Source organism: Astyanax mexicanus, chromosome 1 (genome assembly GCF_023375975.1).
Source record: "Astyanax mexicanus isolate ESR-SI-001 chromosome 1, AstMex3_surface, whole genome shotgun sequence".
Classification (NCBI taxonomy): Eukaryota; Metazoa; Chordata; class Actinopteri; order Characiformes; family Acestrorhamphidae; genus Astyanax; species Astyanax mexicanus.
In genome coordinates this window covers 92,149,092-92,168,327 of record NC_064408.1, presented here as the reverse complement: position 1 = coordinate 92,168,327, position 19,236 = coordinate 92,149,092, and the positions used below count along the sequence as shown (strand labels likewise).

At 36.0% G+C, this 19,236-nt stretch overlaps 2 protein-coding genes across 2 annotated transcripts; both read left to right on the top strand.

Annotated features, from left to right (window-relative positions):
• Nucleotides 1-246: 246 nt before the first annotated feature.
• msrb2 (methionine sulfoxide reductase B2) lies at nt 247-6,141 on the top strand. Its single transcript, XM_007254772.4, has 5 exons — nt 247-493; nt 2,849-2,946; nt 3,236-3,312; nt 3,547-3,694; nt 5,623-6,141. Exons 1-5 carry the CDS (start codon nt 382-384, stop codon nt 5,725-5,727), a joined length of 540 nt encoding a protein of 179 aa, XP_007254834.1. The 5' UTR covers nt 247-381; the 3' UTR covers nt 5,728-6,141.
• A 1,519-nt stretch (nt 6,142-7,660) lies between these two features.
• On the top strand, nt 7,661-18,735 carry c8g (complement component 8, gamma polypeptide). The gene is made up of 7 exons (XM_007254774.4): nt 7,661-7,965; nt 8,572-8,717; nt 12,975-13,045; nt 14,929-15,036; nt 15,862-15,963; nt 16,065-16,100; nt 18,543-18,735. Exons 1-7 carry the CDS (start codon nt 7,780-7,782, stop codon nt 18,551-18,553), a joined length of 660 nt encoding a protein of 219 aa, XP_007254836.1. The 5' UTR covers nt 7,661-7,779; the 3' UTR covers nt 18,554-18,735.
• The last annotated feature ends 501 nt before the right edge of the window (nt 18,736-19,236 follow it).

Below are 19,236 nucleotides of genomic sequence, written 5' to 3'. Positions count from 1 at the left end.
CTAGGTTAATAACAGGAAGTTTTATATTTAGGTTGATGAGTTACCAAATCAGATGCATCAATAAGAGAAAGATAAGATAAAAGATAAGATAATAGTTAACGTTGACTGGATGTTGTCAATTATTAATGTCAGCAGCTGCTACAGCACACTAGTACACATCCCCTTACAGCGTGGCTGGAAGCTGCTGTTAGTTTTTGTTAACTTTGACCCACGCTATCAGCTTTAAAGAATGGTTTTGAGCTTGCTTACATTGGTTGTTGAGCGAGGGAGGGCAAGTGGAGTAAGCAGCAGTAAAACTACTCTGGCGGGAGGCTGCACAGTTCAGTTCAGTCACCAAGCTTTTATTCAGGAGGAGGGGTGAAGCTCAATTCGTCCTGCAGGATGTCTCGCTTCGTTCTTCGATTTATGCCTTTTGTTTCTAAAGGAGCTGCTGCAAAATCACTGTTGTCTAAGAAGAGGATTACACTGATTCGAACACTTTGCAAAACTTCTGGTAAAAGTTTACTTTTTTGCTTTCTTAGCTATAGGACAATTACTGTGTGCTACAAATGTTAGAGTTCCCATGTTCCTGCATCTAGTGTTTATTCTCTTTCAGGATTGGAAATCTCTGATCTACTAAAAATACTTTTGCCATTACACTTTATTTCATTTTATTTATTTGGTTGCGTAACACTCAGATTGATGTAATTATGTAGGTAATTAAAAAATACATTATTACATATTGTCTACAAAACTTTATATATATTTTGAAATCTTGTGATTGTTCTTGCCAACTTAGCTTTAAAACCTACAGTTGCTCAGAGTAGTTTTACAGTGTATAAATTAAAATAATTATGCAAATAAGTAAAACAATAGTGAATACTTTGATAAGATTGCTAACATATCATACTCATGTCCACATAATTAAGTGTTAGATAATTGATTAATCAGTCCATTATTAACAAATTTCATGCCTTTTCTAAACTTTTCCACTGGTTGTGTGTGTGTGCCAGTTCTGAGGCTGACCACAACCAGTTGGCTACTTTTGCATTAGCAATACAGACAAAAAAACTGTCTCACAGTAAAAATGCTAAATACTTGTAAAATGCATTCAGCACATTTAGCACAAAGGGAACATGGCATAATCCTTTACATGAACTTTATATAATGTAAAAAATTATATGTGTTGTATCTTTTATTTTATTATTTAATTAAACTCCACTGAAGCACTGATTTTCTCACTCCTACAACTTAAGAAAAAATCTGCCAAGTTCACACTGTTTTTGTTATTGCTGATAAATAAACATTTTTCAAAAACTCCAAATGTAGTCATTCAGCCCAGACATATGTCGCATGTTTGGACAAATGGACAAAATTACAAAATCAGAATCTCTGTCCTGCACATTTTAGATCTTGTCTGGCTTGAACTAATTTGGTTAAGATGGAAAAGTTTAAGCCAAGTGTCCAGAAAGTGGGTACAAAAAAGAAAAGGAAATGAGCAAGGGGATCATTTGAGTATTATTTACTTACCTAGTAACGTTTCTGCTGCCATGAGCTTTGACCTCTGAATCAAAATATTTGAACTGATGTTGTCTCTCACTATTTTCTACATGCATGTGTTTATAAAACTCACTCCTTAGATATACCTCCAAACTAAAGAAGTAAAGGAGCCATGCTGGATGGCATGTGTGTTTCTGAGAGTATGTGCTCAGACCTTTTCTAAAACCAGAAACATCAGGTTTTACACCTGAATTTAGCCAGTTATATCAGTAATCAAATAATATAAGAATTACTCAAGTTGTTGAGATATAAACATTAATGACAAAGTCATTCAAAGTGGGTATAGTGTGAATTAAGTGTTTATTGTAAACATATTTACTTTTCCCTCAAATGCTTTACATTTGTAGTGATATGAACCAGTAATGTTAGTTATGGTAAAAAAATAATAATAATAACCTACAATAAAGTTTTGGTACAACTATTCGTTCGTTGTTTCCTAAATCAAGGGCACTAAAAAGAGTACATTTAGCTTTTTTGGGCACTGTTTTGAGGATTTCATTGCATTCAGCAAACCAAAATGTATTAGTGAGCTCAGGATGCTGGACTATCACCCCCCACCTCATCCCAAACTCATTCCAAAAATATAGAATGGTGCACCAGTATACCATAGCCCATTTCTGGCTTTAGGTATGGCGCTAATAGGTTCATGTTTATCTCCTCCAGACGTTAATCTGAGGCCTATTCTATTTTCAGTACTTCTCTACAATGAGAAGACAAACTGTGTGTGTCAGCAATGGGTTCAACATAGAGTAACTATTTTACATGCATTTAAAGCATGTTGCAGGTACAATTCCACCACGAATGGATATTATTTTCTGTGAGAATTTTAGTTTACGTATATTTTAACTATTTAATTATGCAGGTATTAACCATGAATTAATTATAACAAATCAGCTAGCATGAGATGATCTTTAGATTTTTTTCCCTAATCACTCAGGATGTATGCTAAGATTGAGCTTGATTATTTTCAGACCAAAAAATCTTTTCTATATGTGCATGTCAATCTAAATGTAGAAAATGATTAAAAGTGTACAAAGAGATCTGCAGCAAATTTAAATTACATACTGGGGTAATGCTTCTCCCCTTATTACTTCCATTGTGATGCTGGCCCGTACAGGTGTCTGTTGGCTAATGTATCTCTGTTAGGGATCTGGCACTTTCCCTCGCAGCACGTTTGATGCCTATTGATATTAATATCAGTTCAGCAGTTCAGAAAGAGGTTTTAGCAAGTGGCTGATTTCACATGTAGTAAAAGGCATGTGCTTGTCTTCACTAAAAACTGTTATTGTTTTTTTGTGTGTGTTTGAAGATCTTTTATCGCTGACACGTTACGATGAGTCTACAGACTGGCAGAAGAAGCTCACTCCAGAGCAGTATGTGGTCACCAGAGAGAAAGGCACTGAAGTGGTGAGAATGGGAAAAATGTTCATTTATATAACTTAGCAAGTATTGGTTAAATATAAGCAGCATTATTTATTTTGCATACTTCAGTTCTTCACTGTTATTTCCACAGACCTTTCACATTTCCTTTACAATGGTTATATCCACATTGTATGTCCTCAATTAATCCATACAGTTTGATTGATTTACAGTACCATCTACCTTTCAATTTTACTGTTTACTTTGATTAATAATATTCACACAGTCATGAATCATTAATTAATTTAAAATTTTTCATATGTTCCCTTTCACACAGCCATTCAGTGGAATATACTTAAACCATAATGAAGTGGGCATGTACCACTGTATTTGCTGTGACGCACCACTCTTCAGGTAAAAGCCTCCTTGACTTTCCAATGAATGTATCTCCTTAATGTAGGAATAATACATAGAAATAATCAGCATAATACATTTTAGTTATGATTATGATAAAACTGTGTAATGGCCCCTCTTTTTGAGTCACTTTGGTAAAACAAAAATGATCACGCTTGTACATTGCTACATAAGTAAATGTAATTTTTCTTTCTTTTTTTTGCTATCTACAAAAATTCTGAACATTTCCAAAAGCTCAGAATCAAAATACGACTCTGGAACCGGGTGGCCCTCTTTCTCTGAGGCTCATGGGACGTGGGAGAGAGACGAGAGTCACTCCAGCGTCGTCAGGCGCCCTGATAATTCACTCGGAAGCACAGGAACTGAGATCATCTGTAAGCAGGTGAGTGAGGACAATAGGGATATCAAGTTCTCAGTTCTATACTTGTCTCTGTCAGCTGCATTTTTATATGGGGGAGGGGGGAAGTGTGCAAAATGATAAATTGCTTTCATTATTGTGATACAGTTTATTATAATAAACCAATGCACATACTGTACATATCATACATACAACCTGTGTGTGGGGGGGGCATATATCACCTGTGTCAGTACATAGTGCTTCTGGAAAGTATTCACAGCACTTCTCTTTTTCCACATTTTGTTAAGTTACAGTCTTATTCAAAAATGGATAAAATATTTTTTCTTCTCAAAGTTTTACACCCCCCCCCCCCCCCCCACCATGACAAATTTAACAAAATATTTGTTTAAAATATTTGAAAATCACATGTACATAAGTATTCACAGCCTTTGCCATGGCACTCAAAATTAAGCTTTGGTGCATCCTGTTTCCACTGATCATCCTTCAGTTGTTTTGACAACTTGGCTGGAATTCACCTGTGGTAAACCCAGTTGATTGGACATGGTTAGAAAAAGCACACACCAGAAGTTCAAAGAATTGTCTGTAGACCTCTGAGACAGGATAGAAGAAGTTTGGAACCACCAGGACACTTCCTAGAGCTGCCCAGTCAAGCTGAGTGGTTGGGGAAGAAGGGCCTTTTTTTTACAGAGGTGATCAAAAACCCAAGGGTCAATCTGACAGAGATCCAACATTGCTTTATAGAGAACCTTCTAAAAGGACAATCATTTTTGGTGCAATCCACCAATCAGGCCTGTATGGTAGAGCGGCCAGACAGAAGCCACTCCTCAGTAAAAGGCAAAAGACAGCTCACTTGGAGTTTGCCAAATCACCTAAAGGGCTCTTAGACCATAAAAAAGATCTGTTCTGATGAAACAAAGATTTATCAGAACAGAACAAAGAACAAAGAGTGGTGCAGCAGTTTAAAGCGCTGCCAATAGGTCGCAGGTTCGAACCCCCACTCATGTAGCTTTGCCATCAGCTGCTGGCGCACAGAGAGAGCACAATTGGCCATGCTCCCTCCGGGTGGGTAGATGGCGCTCTCTCCCAACATTACTGAAGGATGGTGTCTGCAGCACAGGGCTTCTATGAGCTGCGCTTTCCTCCTAGTGCACTGTGATGCTACTCGGCAATGCTGCATCAGCAGCAGTTTGAAAAGAAGCGGTGGCTGGTTTCACATGTATCGGAGGAGGCATGTGTTTGTCTTCACCCTCCTAGTGTTGGGGCATCACTAGTGATAAGGGGAGTCCTAATGGGTGGGTTGGGTAATTGGCTGTGCACAAATTTGTGAGAAAATGGGAACAGTTAGAAATAAAATTATACAAAAAAGATTCATAGACATGTCTGGAGGCCAATCCCATTCTTACAATGAAGCATGGTGGTGGCAGCATCATGCTGTGGCTGTTGTTTTTCAGCAGCAGCAGAAACTGTTAGACTAGTAAGCGTCAAGGGAACGATAAATGTACCAAGACATCCTTGAAGAAAACCTACTTAGGAGCGCACTGGACTTCAGATTGAGGCGAAGGTTGACCTGGAGAGATGTTCAATGACTGTGCAAATGGCTGTGCACCAACCTGATGGATCTTGAAAGGTTCTGCAAAAAGGAGAATGGTGTGCCAAATTTGTAGTATCACACTCTGCCAAAGGTGCTTTAACAAAGTATTGGGCAAATGCTGTGAATACTCATTTACATGTGATTTTTTTGGTGTTTGTTTTTAATAATTTACAAAACATTCAAACAAACTTCTTTTCACTTTGTCACTATGTAGGGACAAAAATATATATAATAGATTTTGGAATAAAGCTGTAACATAACAAAATGTGGAAAAAATAAAGTTTTGTGAATTTTTTTTTAATTCACTGTACATACATATAATGTTATCATGTTCAAATACAATGTGCTCCTCTTTCTGCAGTGTGACGCACATCTTGGTCACGTATTTGATGATGGTCCAGATCCAACAGGCCAGAGATTCTGCATAAACAGTGTCGCTCTGAATTTCAAACCCAGACAGGTCTAACACTATCACAGAGGTTCAGAGGTTCCCCTGTCGATGTTCTGCTCAGACTTTGAGCTTTCACCAGTGTGTAACGTGTTCTTCTGCTGATGTCAGTCTTAACTGAGTCTGAATATATAGAGGTCATACTTTAGGCTGATTTCCAAAAAAAGAGAAAGAGAGTAAAATATCTACACCGTTCTACTGCCTGTGTCTGTACTGTCAGCTCTTTAGTTAACATGATCCGGAGAACATGTACACTTATTTGTACAGTTATGATGTATCATGATTTAACAAAGCCTTTAACATGGAGACCATGACTATGAAATGAAATATAAGTATCTGGAAGACATACTGGTATTTATGTGTATGTGTGTGTATTGTACTGAAAACATATGCATTGAATCTACTGGAATAAAACACAGTGAATAAATACAATGTCACGTTTCAGTTTATTTAATTTTACTACTAGCAAAGTATTTATTCAAAAGCATAATTTATATATTTATTAATATTTACATTTTTCCTCCCACAGAACCAGCAGAGAGCAAGTATCATTTGGGTGGTGGGTGATTCTCAGTGTTGCAATGGCCCTGTATTAATGGTGGTGTGTTAAGTGTGTGTTATGTTGGTAGAAGTGGATCAGACACAGCAGTACTGCTGGAGTTTTTAAACACTGTTACCACTCACTGTAAAATGTATCATGCTCTCCTATCTAGCTGCTCCACTTTGTAGAGACAGAAGACCAGGAAAACACATACTAACACACCACCACCATGTCACTGCAGTACTAAGAAGATTCACCCCTGTGGGGTCCTGAACACTGAATGTGAAAAAGTGTGGTCTGTAGTAATACAAATACAACTTGGTTCCATGTGTGGACACCTACACATACAGTGGGGTGAAAAATTATTTGCCTCCTTACAGATTTTTTTTTTGTTTTTGCATTTTTGTGATACATTTTTCAGATTATCAAAGAAACTTTAATACAAATATAACATAAGTAAATATAAAAAACAATAAATTGACTGGGATTAATCACACAGTTTGGAAAGCTAAGTTCAGTTTCACTAACCACAACCAGGCCTAACTACTGACAGACCTGTAGAATCAAGAAATCACTTAAATAGAATCTGTCTGACAACATGAAGCAGCTAAAAGATCTTAAAAAGCAACACATTATGCCGATCGGAAGAAATTCAAAAATGTCATTATTTAAATGACAAAAAAGTAATTAATACCTGTCAGTCTGGAAAAGGTTACAAAGTAATTTCTAAAGCAAAAATCTTGATGATCGCCAGGACTTATATATTATTATTATTCTTTGGACTGACATGACAAAAGTGGAACTTTTTGGAAGGTGTGTGTCCCAACTTGCTGTAACAAATGGAACCTGGAATTCTACTGTTTACCAGACAATCCTGAAGGAGAATGTCTGGCAATGTATTTATGACCTCAAGCTCAGGTGTCTCGGGCTCTGCAGCAGGACAATGATCCAGAGCACACAAACAATCCACCTCTGAACAAAATGAAGGTTTTGGAGTGGCCTAGTTGAAATTTGATTGGGATGCTGTGGCATGATCTTAAACAGGCTGTTTATGCTCGAAAACCCTCCAATGTGGCAGAAATTCCTCCACAGACACGTAAAAGACTAAATGCCAGTTGTCAGTAAAGCTTTATTGCAGGGGTGGCACAACCAAGTCATTAGGTTTAAGGGGCAAACACTAAATAAATAAAATAAATACATTTTAAAAAGTGCTTTTTATATTTACTTAGGTTATCTTTGTCCTGTATTTAAGTTTGTTTGATGATCGGAAATATTACGGTATGACAAAAAATTAAAAACAAAAGAAACCACTGTATATATTATACTATATAGTAAAGTAAATCTTGTGCAGATTTTGAGGGGGTGTGCTCTCTTGTCCTGTTCCAGTAAAGGGATGTTAATGATAAACTTAGTGGGGTTAAGTTTTGTTTGTTGTGTGTGTCAGTTGCCAGACTTGAGTAAGACAAACTGTCACAGAAAAAGAGATAACTGACTCAATCTAAAAAACCTCTTACTGTAAAAACGTGAATATGGTGGATTTGCGTTCTGGTACGATGCGGCTTTACGTGTTTGCATTGCTGCTCTTTTTGCTGGTGCTGGGAGTGTTTGAGTCTGTGGAAGGACGAAGGACTCGCTTTAAGCCAAAGCCGAAAGAGAAAAAGACAGAAAAGTCTGTGGAAGAGATCACACCAGCTAAGGACATCAACATCAATCAGGTACTTTTACCAGTCTGTTATTTAGACTATACACATTTTATCAAAACAAAAAAGAACAGATTTCTGATGTGTATTTATATGTAAAAAAAACAGTGGTGAACTATGACTGTTCAGGATCGACCTCTGTTTTTCTCTCTTCTCCACTCAGAAGATTACAGAAAAAATGACCAACTTGTCCAGATTTAAAATATTCTACTATATTTAGTTTTAAAGCCAGTGTACCTCCTTCACTATATAAAATACTTTCTTAACCACAAAACAAAAATTAAGTCAAACTGTCCCATGAACTTTGCTTCTCCCTGAAACTAAATAAATGCATTTTGACATTTAATGATGCCTTATCATGTGACCATTTGACATAAACATCCGGGTTTTTAACTTTGAGAGTATGAATAAAGTCAAATGTAAACGTGTGTTGGCATTACACTGAACGGATATAAAATAGGCAACAATAAAATAAGCACCAGTTGTGTGAGTATATTAGATCATACATTCAAGCAAAAACATTTTAAATGCTTTATTTATGTTGGATGTGTGTGTGACTGCCTGTGCAACCCTGTCATGCCAGTTCACATTCTTTTCTTTTGTTGCTGTTTTCTGTTCTAGATTGGTGGAAAGTGGTATCTGCTCACTGTAGCATCAAGGTGCCAGCACCTTTTAGAGAAGGGCTTTAAGGTGGAAAGCACCATTATCAATTTAACGCCCCCTGTCAGCCCCAGATCGCCTCTGAAAGTGAGCACCTTCACAAAACTGTGAGTACTCCAGAACCACTAGAGGGAGACACAGTGCCATCACTGTTTGTGTATCAGGTGCTGATCTAATTGAAACCCCAGTTTCAGGATTCACATTTTCTGATTGAGTGTTCAAGGGCAACAAGGGTATTATTGTTGGAAAATCATATTTACACATGGCTTTCCCTGCTGGTGACCACTATGACCTGACCAAACATTTAAACTGAACAATCGGCTTTACCAAACTATTCAATCAATTTGATCAGCTTGACAAGAAGTGTTGGTAGACCAGACTGTCTAACAAACTCAAATAAAGACAGACACTATGATGATCAGCACTAAGAGCTGATCAGAATAACCACCTAGTTCATCCACATAAAGCATGATTTTCATTGAATGATCAGTTTTTCACCACCTTGAACATCAAAGACCAGCTAAGACCATCTGAAATCAAGAATACCTGCAAAAGCCTGTCAAAAATCTGGTCAATTAAAGTGGTTTAACTTTCTTCTAATTTTTTTACTTCAAACCCAGTGTATCATACATATTTAGAAATCACACTGGCAAGTCAGTTAGATTACTAAACAGCTCACACAGTTTAACAGTTTGAAAAGGTGTGTGTGGTGATTTACATGATTTGGCTTGGCTGAATACATTACATGTAGGGTAGGATAAAAAAAATATAATACATTTAATTTTGCATTAAACTATTCATTTCTTAATGTGCCCAAGCTAAACATTGCCAGTATGTGAACAGCATACTTTTCTATTGAATATCTATGGTGCTGTGTCCAACCCTATAGTAACTTACAGAATTTATATTATGTGTACTTTCCAATAGACATGCTTCAATTAGATATGTTTTGATTGCTGTTGCTGATCACGTGATCAGAATCAGATGTTCTGTTCCTGTTTTTACACATTTCTTCATAATGACAGTAATCACTGCCAACTGGCTGTTTGGTCAGGAATCTTTTATATAATCATTATAGAGGAATGTTTTCTTGAGCAAGGTCTTCCATCTAGAAAACACAGACAAGTCAGGGCACCTATTAATAACAGAAGTAGTGTTCTTTCTTTTTTTCAACTTTTTTTATTAAGTAAGAAATTATTATAATACATCTGACTTGTGATATATTTTAGGCAGGGTTTATTGGACAAGTGAAAACTAAAATGACAAAAAAAGCACGAAAAAAAACCCCAAACGGCAACAGTAAAGACACATCCATGCCAGTGGAGAGGTCAGACTGGCAGGTTTGATGGCACATTTTTGATAGCCAGTTTGAGACCACATCATGACTGTTCTATTTTTTTTCTAATTCTATTTCTCTCATTGTGTTAAAATTTCTGTCATAATTCTATAATATTTATATTATTAAGTAAAATAAGTTTTTTACTTATTAATAATTTAAGTTTTCAGTCAGCTTTTCAGGCTAGCCAACATATTTACTCGTACATACACATACTTCAAAAAACATCCATTAAACCACAAACAAAAAAGGACAAAATGGGGGTAACACTTTATAATACTGTTCCATAGTTAATAGGTAACTAAGCAGGAACTAAGCAGTAACTAATTAATAGTGCTGCATTAACACCTAAATATTTTCTATTAACTTCCAGGGAGTACTGAATAATTACTCAGTAGATAGTACTGAACTAATATTTATAGTAGTTCACTATTAACTTCACAATAATTACTGAGACTTACATATCTCCCAGAGAACTACTTACTAATTATGTCTCCTTTATAATAACTATTCATTAATTACTGCTCAAATCAACATTAACTACTGAAAACCCTTACATGCCACCTGGGGAACTATAGATCTAAATCAGGCATATTTGAGTTAAATGCATATTCATTGAAGGCATATTTGAATTAAGCAAGTGACGCCATTTGTAGTAGTGGTAACCTTAATTACCTTATTATCCTCAGTTCCTTCCAAATATTAGCAACATATAGTAAAATACTACTTTGTGTATTACTCTGCTTAACCATCAATTTTTGGAAGAAAAAACAACATTATAACGTAATATTATTGCATAGAAGACCTTGATGAAAGTTCTCCAGAAGGCATCTAAGACTCTAAGAATGACTGTAAGACTGTAATAATGTAACAATCATTGCTTTAATACTAGGTATCAGCCTTATAAAAGTGCATCTTCAGCCTTTGCAGTCTCACAGAGATTTATTTTAACTGCGCACTAGTAGGGTAATTACGGTAATTTCACAGCGGACGCAGCTCTCTAGGTCCTTCGTGTAAATTCTCGAGTTGAAATTCTCTGCTGTTTGCTGCTGCTGCTGCTGCTGCTGCTGGAGGAGGATTAAGAGAGACTCTGCTGCTTTCATATTTCTGTATTTGATTGAAAATAAACTAGTAATCAAGATATTGAGATCTTTTCCAGCTTATTTTACCCCCGGATCAGAGGAGGACTCTTTGTGGGTTGTTAACCAGCTTTAGGATGTGTGTTAGCTAGCTAAGTTAGCTAAGTTAAGTTGTGTGTGTAGTTAGCGTTAGCCAGCTAAGTTAGCTAGGTTATGTGTGTGTTAGTTAGCTAGTTTAAATGTGTGTTAGTTAGCTAGGTTAAATGTGTGTTAGTTGGCAAGCTAAGTTAGCTAGTTTAAATGTGTGTGTTAGTTAACTAGGTTAAATGTGTGTTGTTATTATTATTATTATTATTATTATTAATGTATATTTCCCTTTATAATACTGTGGTATGATTTGCAATAACTCCTAAAGAAGAACACAGTAACTCCTCAGTCATTAGTAATTAGTTAACATGTTTCTCACTTTATAATACTGTGGTATGATTTGCAGTAACTCCTAAAGAAGAACACAGTAACTCCTCAGTCATTAGTAATTAGTTAACATGTTTCTCACTTTATAATACTGTGGTATGATCTGCAGTAACTCCTAAAGAAGAACACAGTAACTCCTCAGTCATTAGTAATGGGTTACCATGTGCTGCTGTTAACTCCCGAAAAAAGAAGACAGGGACCCCTTATTAATTATCTATGAAGAACACAGGGACACCTAGTCCGTTATCTAACACAAATATTTATTCATTTAAACATGATTTCCCCCAGAATAAGGATGTAGGACACAGCCTACAGTAAAGCTGTATGTGAGCCATCACTTCTACTGAGCACATCTCCAGGAGGACTGAAGAAGACCACAGGATTAGAATAAACACCTGTAACACACTGACAGAACATTACAAAAATGGGGGTTAAGCAGACTACTGCACATTTCAGTGTGTCTAACATTTGGAAGATATTGAGCATACTAAGGTATGTAAGGTTAATATATGATAAGTGGTGTCACTGACTTTAATATCACCACTGATAGAATAACCTGCAGCAGCAGATAAACACACTGATAGAGGCTAGCGGTCCGGCGCTGTGGAATTACCGTAATTACCCTAATAATGGGCACTAAAAGTCTGTGAGACTGCAAGGCTGAAGATGAACGTTTATAAGGTTGGTGTTGAAAATTAAAGCAGTGACCATTAAAACAAAATTGAGTACAGTCAGTCTTAGAGTCTTCTGGAGAACATAAATAATGTCTACTATGTAATAATATTACGTTATTTTTTTCTTTTAAAAATGGGGTTTAAGCAGATTACGACACACTGTAGTATTTTACTATATGTTGCTAATATTTGGAAGATAATGAGGATAATTAGGTAATTAAGGTTACTACTACTACAAATGGTGTCACTCAAATATGCCTTTAATATCACCACTGATAGAATAATTGTTTGTGTAGACTGATTTAGATCTATAGTTCCCCAGGTGGCATGTAGGGGTTTTCAGTAGTTAATGTTGATTTGAGCAGTAATAGTTATTATAAAGAAGACATCATTAGTAAGTAGTTCTTCAGGAGATATGTAAGTCTCAGTAATTATTGTGGAGTTAATAGTGAACTACTATAATCATTAGTTCAGTACTATCTACTGAGTAATTATTCAGTACTCCCTGGTAGTTAATAGAAAATATTTAGGTGTTAATGCAGCACTATTAATTAGTTACTGCTTAGTTACCTATTAACTATGGAACAGTATTATAAAGTGTTACCCAAAATGGGACATTGGAAACCTCCTCATTCTATCTCATTTAGAGATTGTCTTCAATAGAAATTATATACATAAACCTCTATTCTTCATTACACTATTTTGATTCAACTCTAGAGACATACAAATGTGTATATGTGTTAGAATTTTTAACTGTATGATAACCAAAACTAAGACATCTTTTCTCTTATTTGCTGTCAGAAATTATCAGTGCTGGGAGATTAAGCAAAACTATGAGACCACCAACAGTACTGGCCGATTCCTCCTCAAAGGTAAGTGACCCACAGATCCACACATATCCTTTATCGAAACAGTGGCCGATGCAAACATCATTCCATTATAAAAGGTTTGTACACACAGTGGCTTGAAAAAGTATTTGCCCTCTTACAGATTTCTGATTGTTTTTGCATTTTTGTCACACTTACATTTTTCAGATTATTAAACAAACTTTAATATCAGTCAAAAATAACCTGAATAAATATAAAAAATCCAAACAAAACTAGGCCCATAAATTGATAGTGATTAATCACACTTTTTGGAAAGCTGAGTTTAAATTCACTACTAACCAGAACCTGGTCTGCTTACTGCCTGTAGAATCAATAAATCACTGTCTGACAACATAAAGTAGATAAAAGATCTAGAAAAGCCACACATTATGCACCGATCTGAACAAATTCAAAAACAGATGAGAAAACAAAGTCCTCCATCATCTATCAGTCTGGTTGCAAAGTTTGCAAAGTCATTTCTAAGGCTTTGTGACTCCAGTAGACCACAGTGAGAGCTATTATTCACAAATGGAGAAAACATGGAACACTGGTGAACCTTCCCAGGAGTGACCGGACGACCAACATTATGATTTCAGAAGGGCATGAACAACTCATCCAGGAGGTCACAAAATAACCCAGAACAACATTTAAAATGGTCTCCATGGAGTTCCCAGGCAAAAGAAAAGAACACAAAGGCCCATCTCACACTTACCAAAAAACATATTGATGATTCCCAGGACTTTAAAAAAATATTCTCTGGACTGACATAACAAAAGGGGAACTTTCTGGAAGGTGTGTCCTGTTACATCTGGCATAAAAATATCACATCATTTTAGAAAAAAACATTATACTGAATGTAAAACACGGTGGTGGTAGTGTGATGGTCTGAGGCTGCTTTGCTGATATATATATATTCAGACATTTAATACATGCTGTAGTTTTCCCTGCTGTCTCACTGGTCTGCTAACTAGTTTTGCACCCAAACACACACTCAATCACCTCAGTCACCTCAATCACGCAAACTCGCAGTCAGTGGTTTTGGGATGTATTATGCAATCCGATTAAAGTGGTTGTAATCGCCCCTTTCAGTTCCAGCTGTTTTTGAGGGAACACATAAAGCATTTGAACAAACATGTTTCTGACATCTGTACTGCATTCCTGCACTAAATTATCAGTTCTTCAGCTGACTGCAAAACAGTCTGGGCTGCTGTGGGGTTTTCCTTACATGGCAATGGGATTTAATTCATCTAGTTTATTCATACAATTTAACTATGCAAAAAAGTATGAAAACACACAAATAACCCCAAAAAGACAAAGGAAATTGTTTTAGTTCTATGTCTAACTGTTGTAGGTAAATGCAGATTGGGTAAACATGTTGGTTCATCTTGTTATTGACCTATAGCCCTGTTTTCACCAATGCACACTACTTACACAATCAGGTCCTGTCAGCTCACACTGTTTCTGAGTCCAACACACACCAAGAAAGTAAAGTCTGTTAATGGTATGGAAAATATATTCATCCAAATATAATGTTTGTTCTTTGTCTATGAATAGATTATTTTTGAGTAATAACACTGCATACGATGGCATTTCCAGATGATTATGTTGCAGTCAGTGCTGGACTCTCAATCTTTAAAGAACAGAAGAGCAAATATCAGCACAATCAAACTAGGTTTACATAATAAAAGACTTTGTTTCTAACCAGGACCTAAATAGAAGTCCAATCTTTGAATTGATCCCATGGTACCTCAAGCCCTGCTCTCTTCTGATATACAACAATTGCTTATTTACTGCACTGGATGTGTACTAATTGAAATTCTGAATAAATTATCTTCAGGAATTAAAGTCAATCTATAATGCTGCTGATGTTCTCCTGTGTAACTCTGTAGGCAACATGCCAGTGATGAATGTTGAGATCCTCATCATAGACACAGATTACAGCTCCTATGCCATCCTGCTTTACAAGAGAATGAAAAAAATCACCATGAAGCTCTATGGTATGTTTCCCACTCCAAACTAATTATTACATTATTCACAACAATACCTGTTAAGACTATTAACACACAATTCAACATACTGAGCCTGATTCTTACACCTTCAGATTTAGAGTGATATTTAGAGGAAAAAATGTTACACAAAGATATTTTTATATTCTTATTTATCCATCTGTTTGATTCCTTTCATTTGCCTTTGACATTATGAATGTATACCATAAATATCATTTATCATTTCTGTAATAGCTTTAAGCATATTTGGTCACACAGGTGAGTCTTAATGTGCCTATACACACTTAGCTGATTAATCCACATACAGCACTGTATATAAAAGCTCTTTCAGATTTTTTTTTTAAAACAATTAAATTAATCAAATCAGTGTAACAAGCAATTCATGTGGAGAACTGGGGTTTGTATGTCTGGATACATTTACTTTACAGAAAGTTACAGTTACACTTAACACTACATTAATATTGTAATACTTTTTTGTTTGTTTTATTCTAATTATTTTTTTGTTGTGTATTTGTTAATATATTTTACAATAATGTATTTGATGCATTGTGTCCATTTTTTAGCCCCAGACAATTGAAGCCAAACTCATTAACATTTCAATTTTGATTGTTAATGAGGTATCATGCACACTGTGGTGTTAAACACCTTGCATTTATTCTATTCATAACATGAATCTTCACAGAATTTAATCTGAACTTTAGATAAGCTCCAAACATTTTTACTAAAATTTGGTTCCTACCATGTCTAGTGGGCTAGTATGATATTGTGCGCTCAATTTTGAAGTCAGTCTGTAATAGAGTGCTCTGTGTGTTTAAGGCCGTTCTACACAGGTTCCTGAAGCTATTCAGGATAAATATGAGGAACTTGCAAGGAAACACAATCTGGGGTTGGATCTTAATTTCCAGTTTCCTGATTATGGTAGGGTTTTTTGTTGATTAATAAAAAAAACATCACATTATTAAAATGTAAGACTTTTGCAAAAACACTTATTTCCAACTTTTCAATTGCTCTTTTTCCAGGGTTTTGTGAATCTGCAGATAAAGAGCACACTTTAGGTATGTGAAATTAACTTTTCCTTCTCCAATTCTTATGAAATGTAGAAACTCTGCACCCATGTCTTTTACTTCAATTAGCGATTTACCATTTATGTTATACAGGAAGATGTACATTTGAATCATCTCACACAGTTAAGTGAATTTAGTTTTAGGCGTTTTGCCCAGGCACTCTTTTTATTTATTTGTATTTATTTCAATTTTTACAAAGCAGACTCTCAGTTGGTTGATCTTTACACAAATTACATCACATTACTGATTGTTGTCTTAAGTCACTCAGAGTGAAGAGATACTCATTTCTTGATTTCTTAATCTGAACAAAGAAAACCAATATTGACTGTATGTTGATTTTGTAAAGTTCGATCACAACTGAATGATCAAGCATAACTAACTCCAACATGTCTCTGATTTGATGACAGGTTTACTTAAACTGAACACATTATTCAATAACGTATAGTAAAAAACATTACTGTTATTCTCACTTACTGCCCTTTTTTACTTTATATTCCTAAATATAATAGTTTGCCTCTAATTTTTGTTTTGTTGTAGAGCTCAAAATACGTATCATATTGGAGATTTAACTTGTGTTGATTTAGCTTTATTTCAGTTTATAATAATCAGGTGACTGAGGCACTGTGTAAAACGTAAATAAAACAGAATGCAAATAGAATCACAATAGAAGACATAACAGAATGTTGAAAGTGAGACATTTTACCATGTCATTTAATAATTTAAAACCATGTGGGGAGAGCAGTATGCTGGATAAAGGATTCTACCCGCTCAACAGTCCTTCTTTGCTGGATGTTTTCATTTCATGATGCAATAATTGTTTCTATTGATTGAAGGTCTGGACTGAGCTTCTGCAAAGCCATGCTGTTGTGATGGATGCAGTGTGTTATTTAGCATTGTCATGTTGAATTGTGTGAGGCCTTCCCTGAAAGAGACATTTTCTGGATGGGGGCGTATGTTGTTCTGAAACCTCTATACACTGTTCAACATTGATAATGCCTTTGTAAGCTGCCCATACCATAGGGAATATTACATTACATTACATTACATTTGGCAGACGCTTTTGTCCAAATCGACTTACAATAGTGAAGTACAAAAGTAATAGGAATTTAGATAAACCATTTTAGATAGGGCTCAAAGGAGGTCGAAGGGAAATAAAGGGATAGAGAAGTGAAGGAGGGGAAGAAGGAAATGGGGTTAGAAGTAGTTAGTGTGTTAGAGGTGTTAGGAGAGTAAGTGCTCTTTGAAGAGCTCTGTCTTCAGGAGTTTATTAAAGATAGCGAGAGATTCTCCTGATCTGGTAGTGGAAGGTAGTTTGTTCCACCATTGGGGAACTCTGTATGAGAACAGTCTGGATTGCTTTGTGTGAGTGTTTGGCAAAGCGAGGCGACGTTCATTGGAGGAGCGCAGCGGCCGGGAGGTAGCGTAAGACTTCAGGGGTGAGTGCAGGTAGGAAGGAGCTGTTCTGTCATCACCTTGTAGGCGATTGTAAGAGTTTTTAATTTGATGCGAGCATCAACTGGTAGCCAGTGGAGCTCAATGAGCAGTGGGGTGACATGTGCCCGTTTTGGTTGGTTGAAGACCAGACGTGCTGCTGCATTCTGGATCATTTGGAGTGGTTTTACTACGCAGGGCGGGAGGCCAGTTAGCAGGGCATTGCAGTAGTCGAAGCGTGAGATGACGACTGCTTGTACCAGGAGTTGGGTGGCCTGTTGCGTCAGAAACGGTCTAATTTTCCTGATGTTATAAAGCGCGAAGCGGCAGAATATATGCAAACCCATATCATTTTAGATATCGACCTTTAAACTGTGAACTGATAACAAACTGGATGGTCCCTCTTCTCTTCAGTCTGCAAGAAATGGTGTCCTTAGTTTCCAATAATAATTTATTGTTAGTAATCTGAATACAGAGAAGTTTTTGATTTTAACTCAGTCCATTTAGGCTATCTAAAATTGCTCTTGTCGCAGCTGTTTTATTAGTACCTTTAACATTTATTTTTTTGGCAATTAACTAACAGTTCTAACCTTTTTATATGCATTTTAAATGTTTTTTATTTATTTATTGGTAAACTGTCTCACTTCCATCATCTGATATGTGTTTTGTTTTATTAAATGTGGATCTATAAAAAACTAAAAGATTATACATATATGTATTTTGTTTTAATTTACATTTTAAACAGAGTCCCAACTTTTTGGAATTGGGATTGCAAATTAACATTTTTGCTCCCATAACACGTAAAATATGAAGTTAAAACATTGGTTTAAATTCCTGATTCAGCAGCAATGAACCAGCTGGAAAAGCACCAGCTTGTTATGACTAGAGCAGTCAGCCCAGGGTAACCATGCTGTCTAAACTAGCCCACATATTTGAGAATTATAAACCCTCAGCCCTGCCAAAACAGAAATGAATAATGCCTTCAACCTGTCTCTGTTCCAGTAATGACCTGAGATACCCCAGATCCACGTGTTCTGAGAGACATCTTTACACAAACGCAGCACAAAATAAAGAAATAAAAATAAAAGAGAGAAAAAATGTAATCATTGTGATTTCTTGGCAAATTTAAAAAGGTAACTTACTTCAAAAGTCTTCAGTGTTAATTTATTGCAGAATAAAATTGCCATCATGTTTATTTTGGTGGAGATTGTTTGCTTAATGTGGCATACATTCTTGGTGGCAGCTTTTATTGAGTCCAGATGTGAAGAGGGTTTCTTACAAAACTGGGGACAAACACATTGTTTTAATTTGCTTGTGTGTGTATGTGCATGTGTCTTTGTGCAACCCAGTGTGATATAACCCACAGAGAAAAAAGAAAAAGAACTTCCTTGCCCGCCCCTTTCCTGCATGGTGTGTAAGAGGTTACAAAACGGGTGCAGTAAAAAAAAGTTATGAAAAAAGCTGTCTTTGTTACACAACACTACTTACCATTATAGCATCATTAAAAACACGTGCAGCACATGTGCACGTGGAAAACAGCAGTGTCAGGTTTCCTTTTTCCCTAAAGAGGTAGTTTTGCCAAAAATAAGGTTACACAGTCTCCCCTTTGCCCTAAATGATGCTTTTTGTATTTCTTGATAATATTTTAGACCACGTCCAAATGAGGATTGGATCTGATTTAAAAAAAACAAAAAAA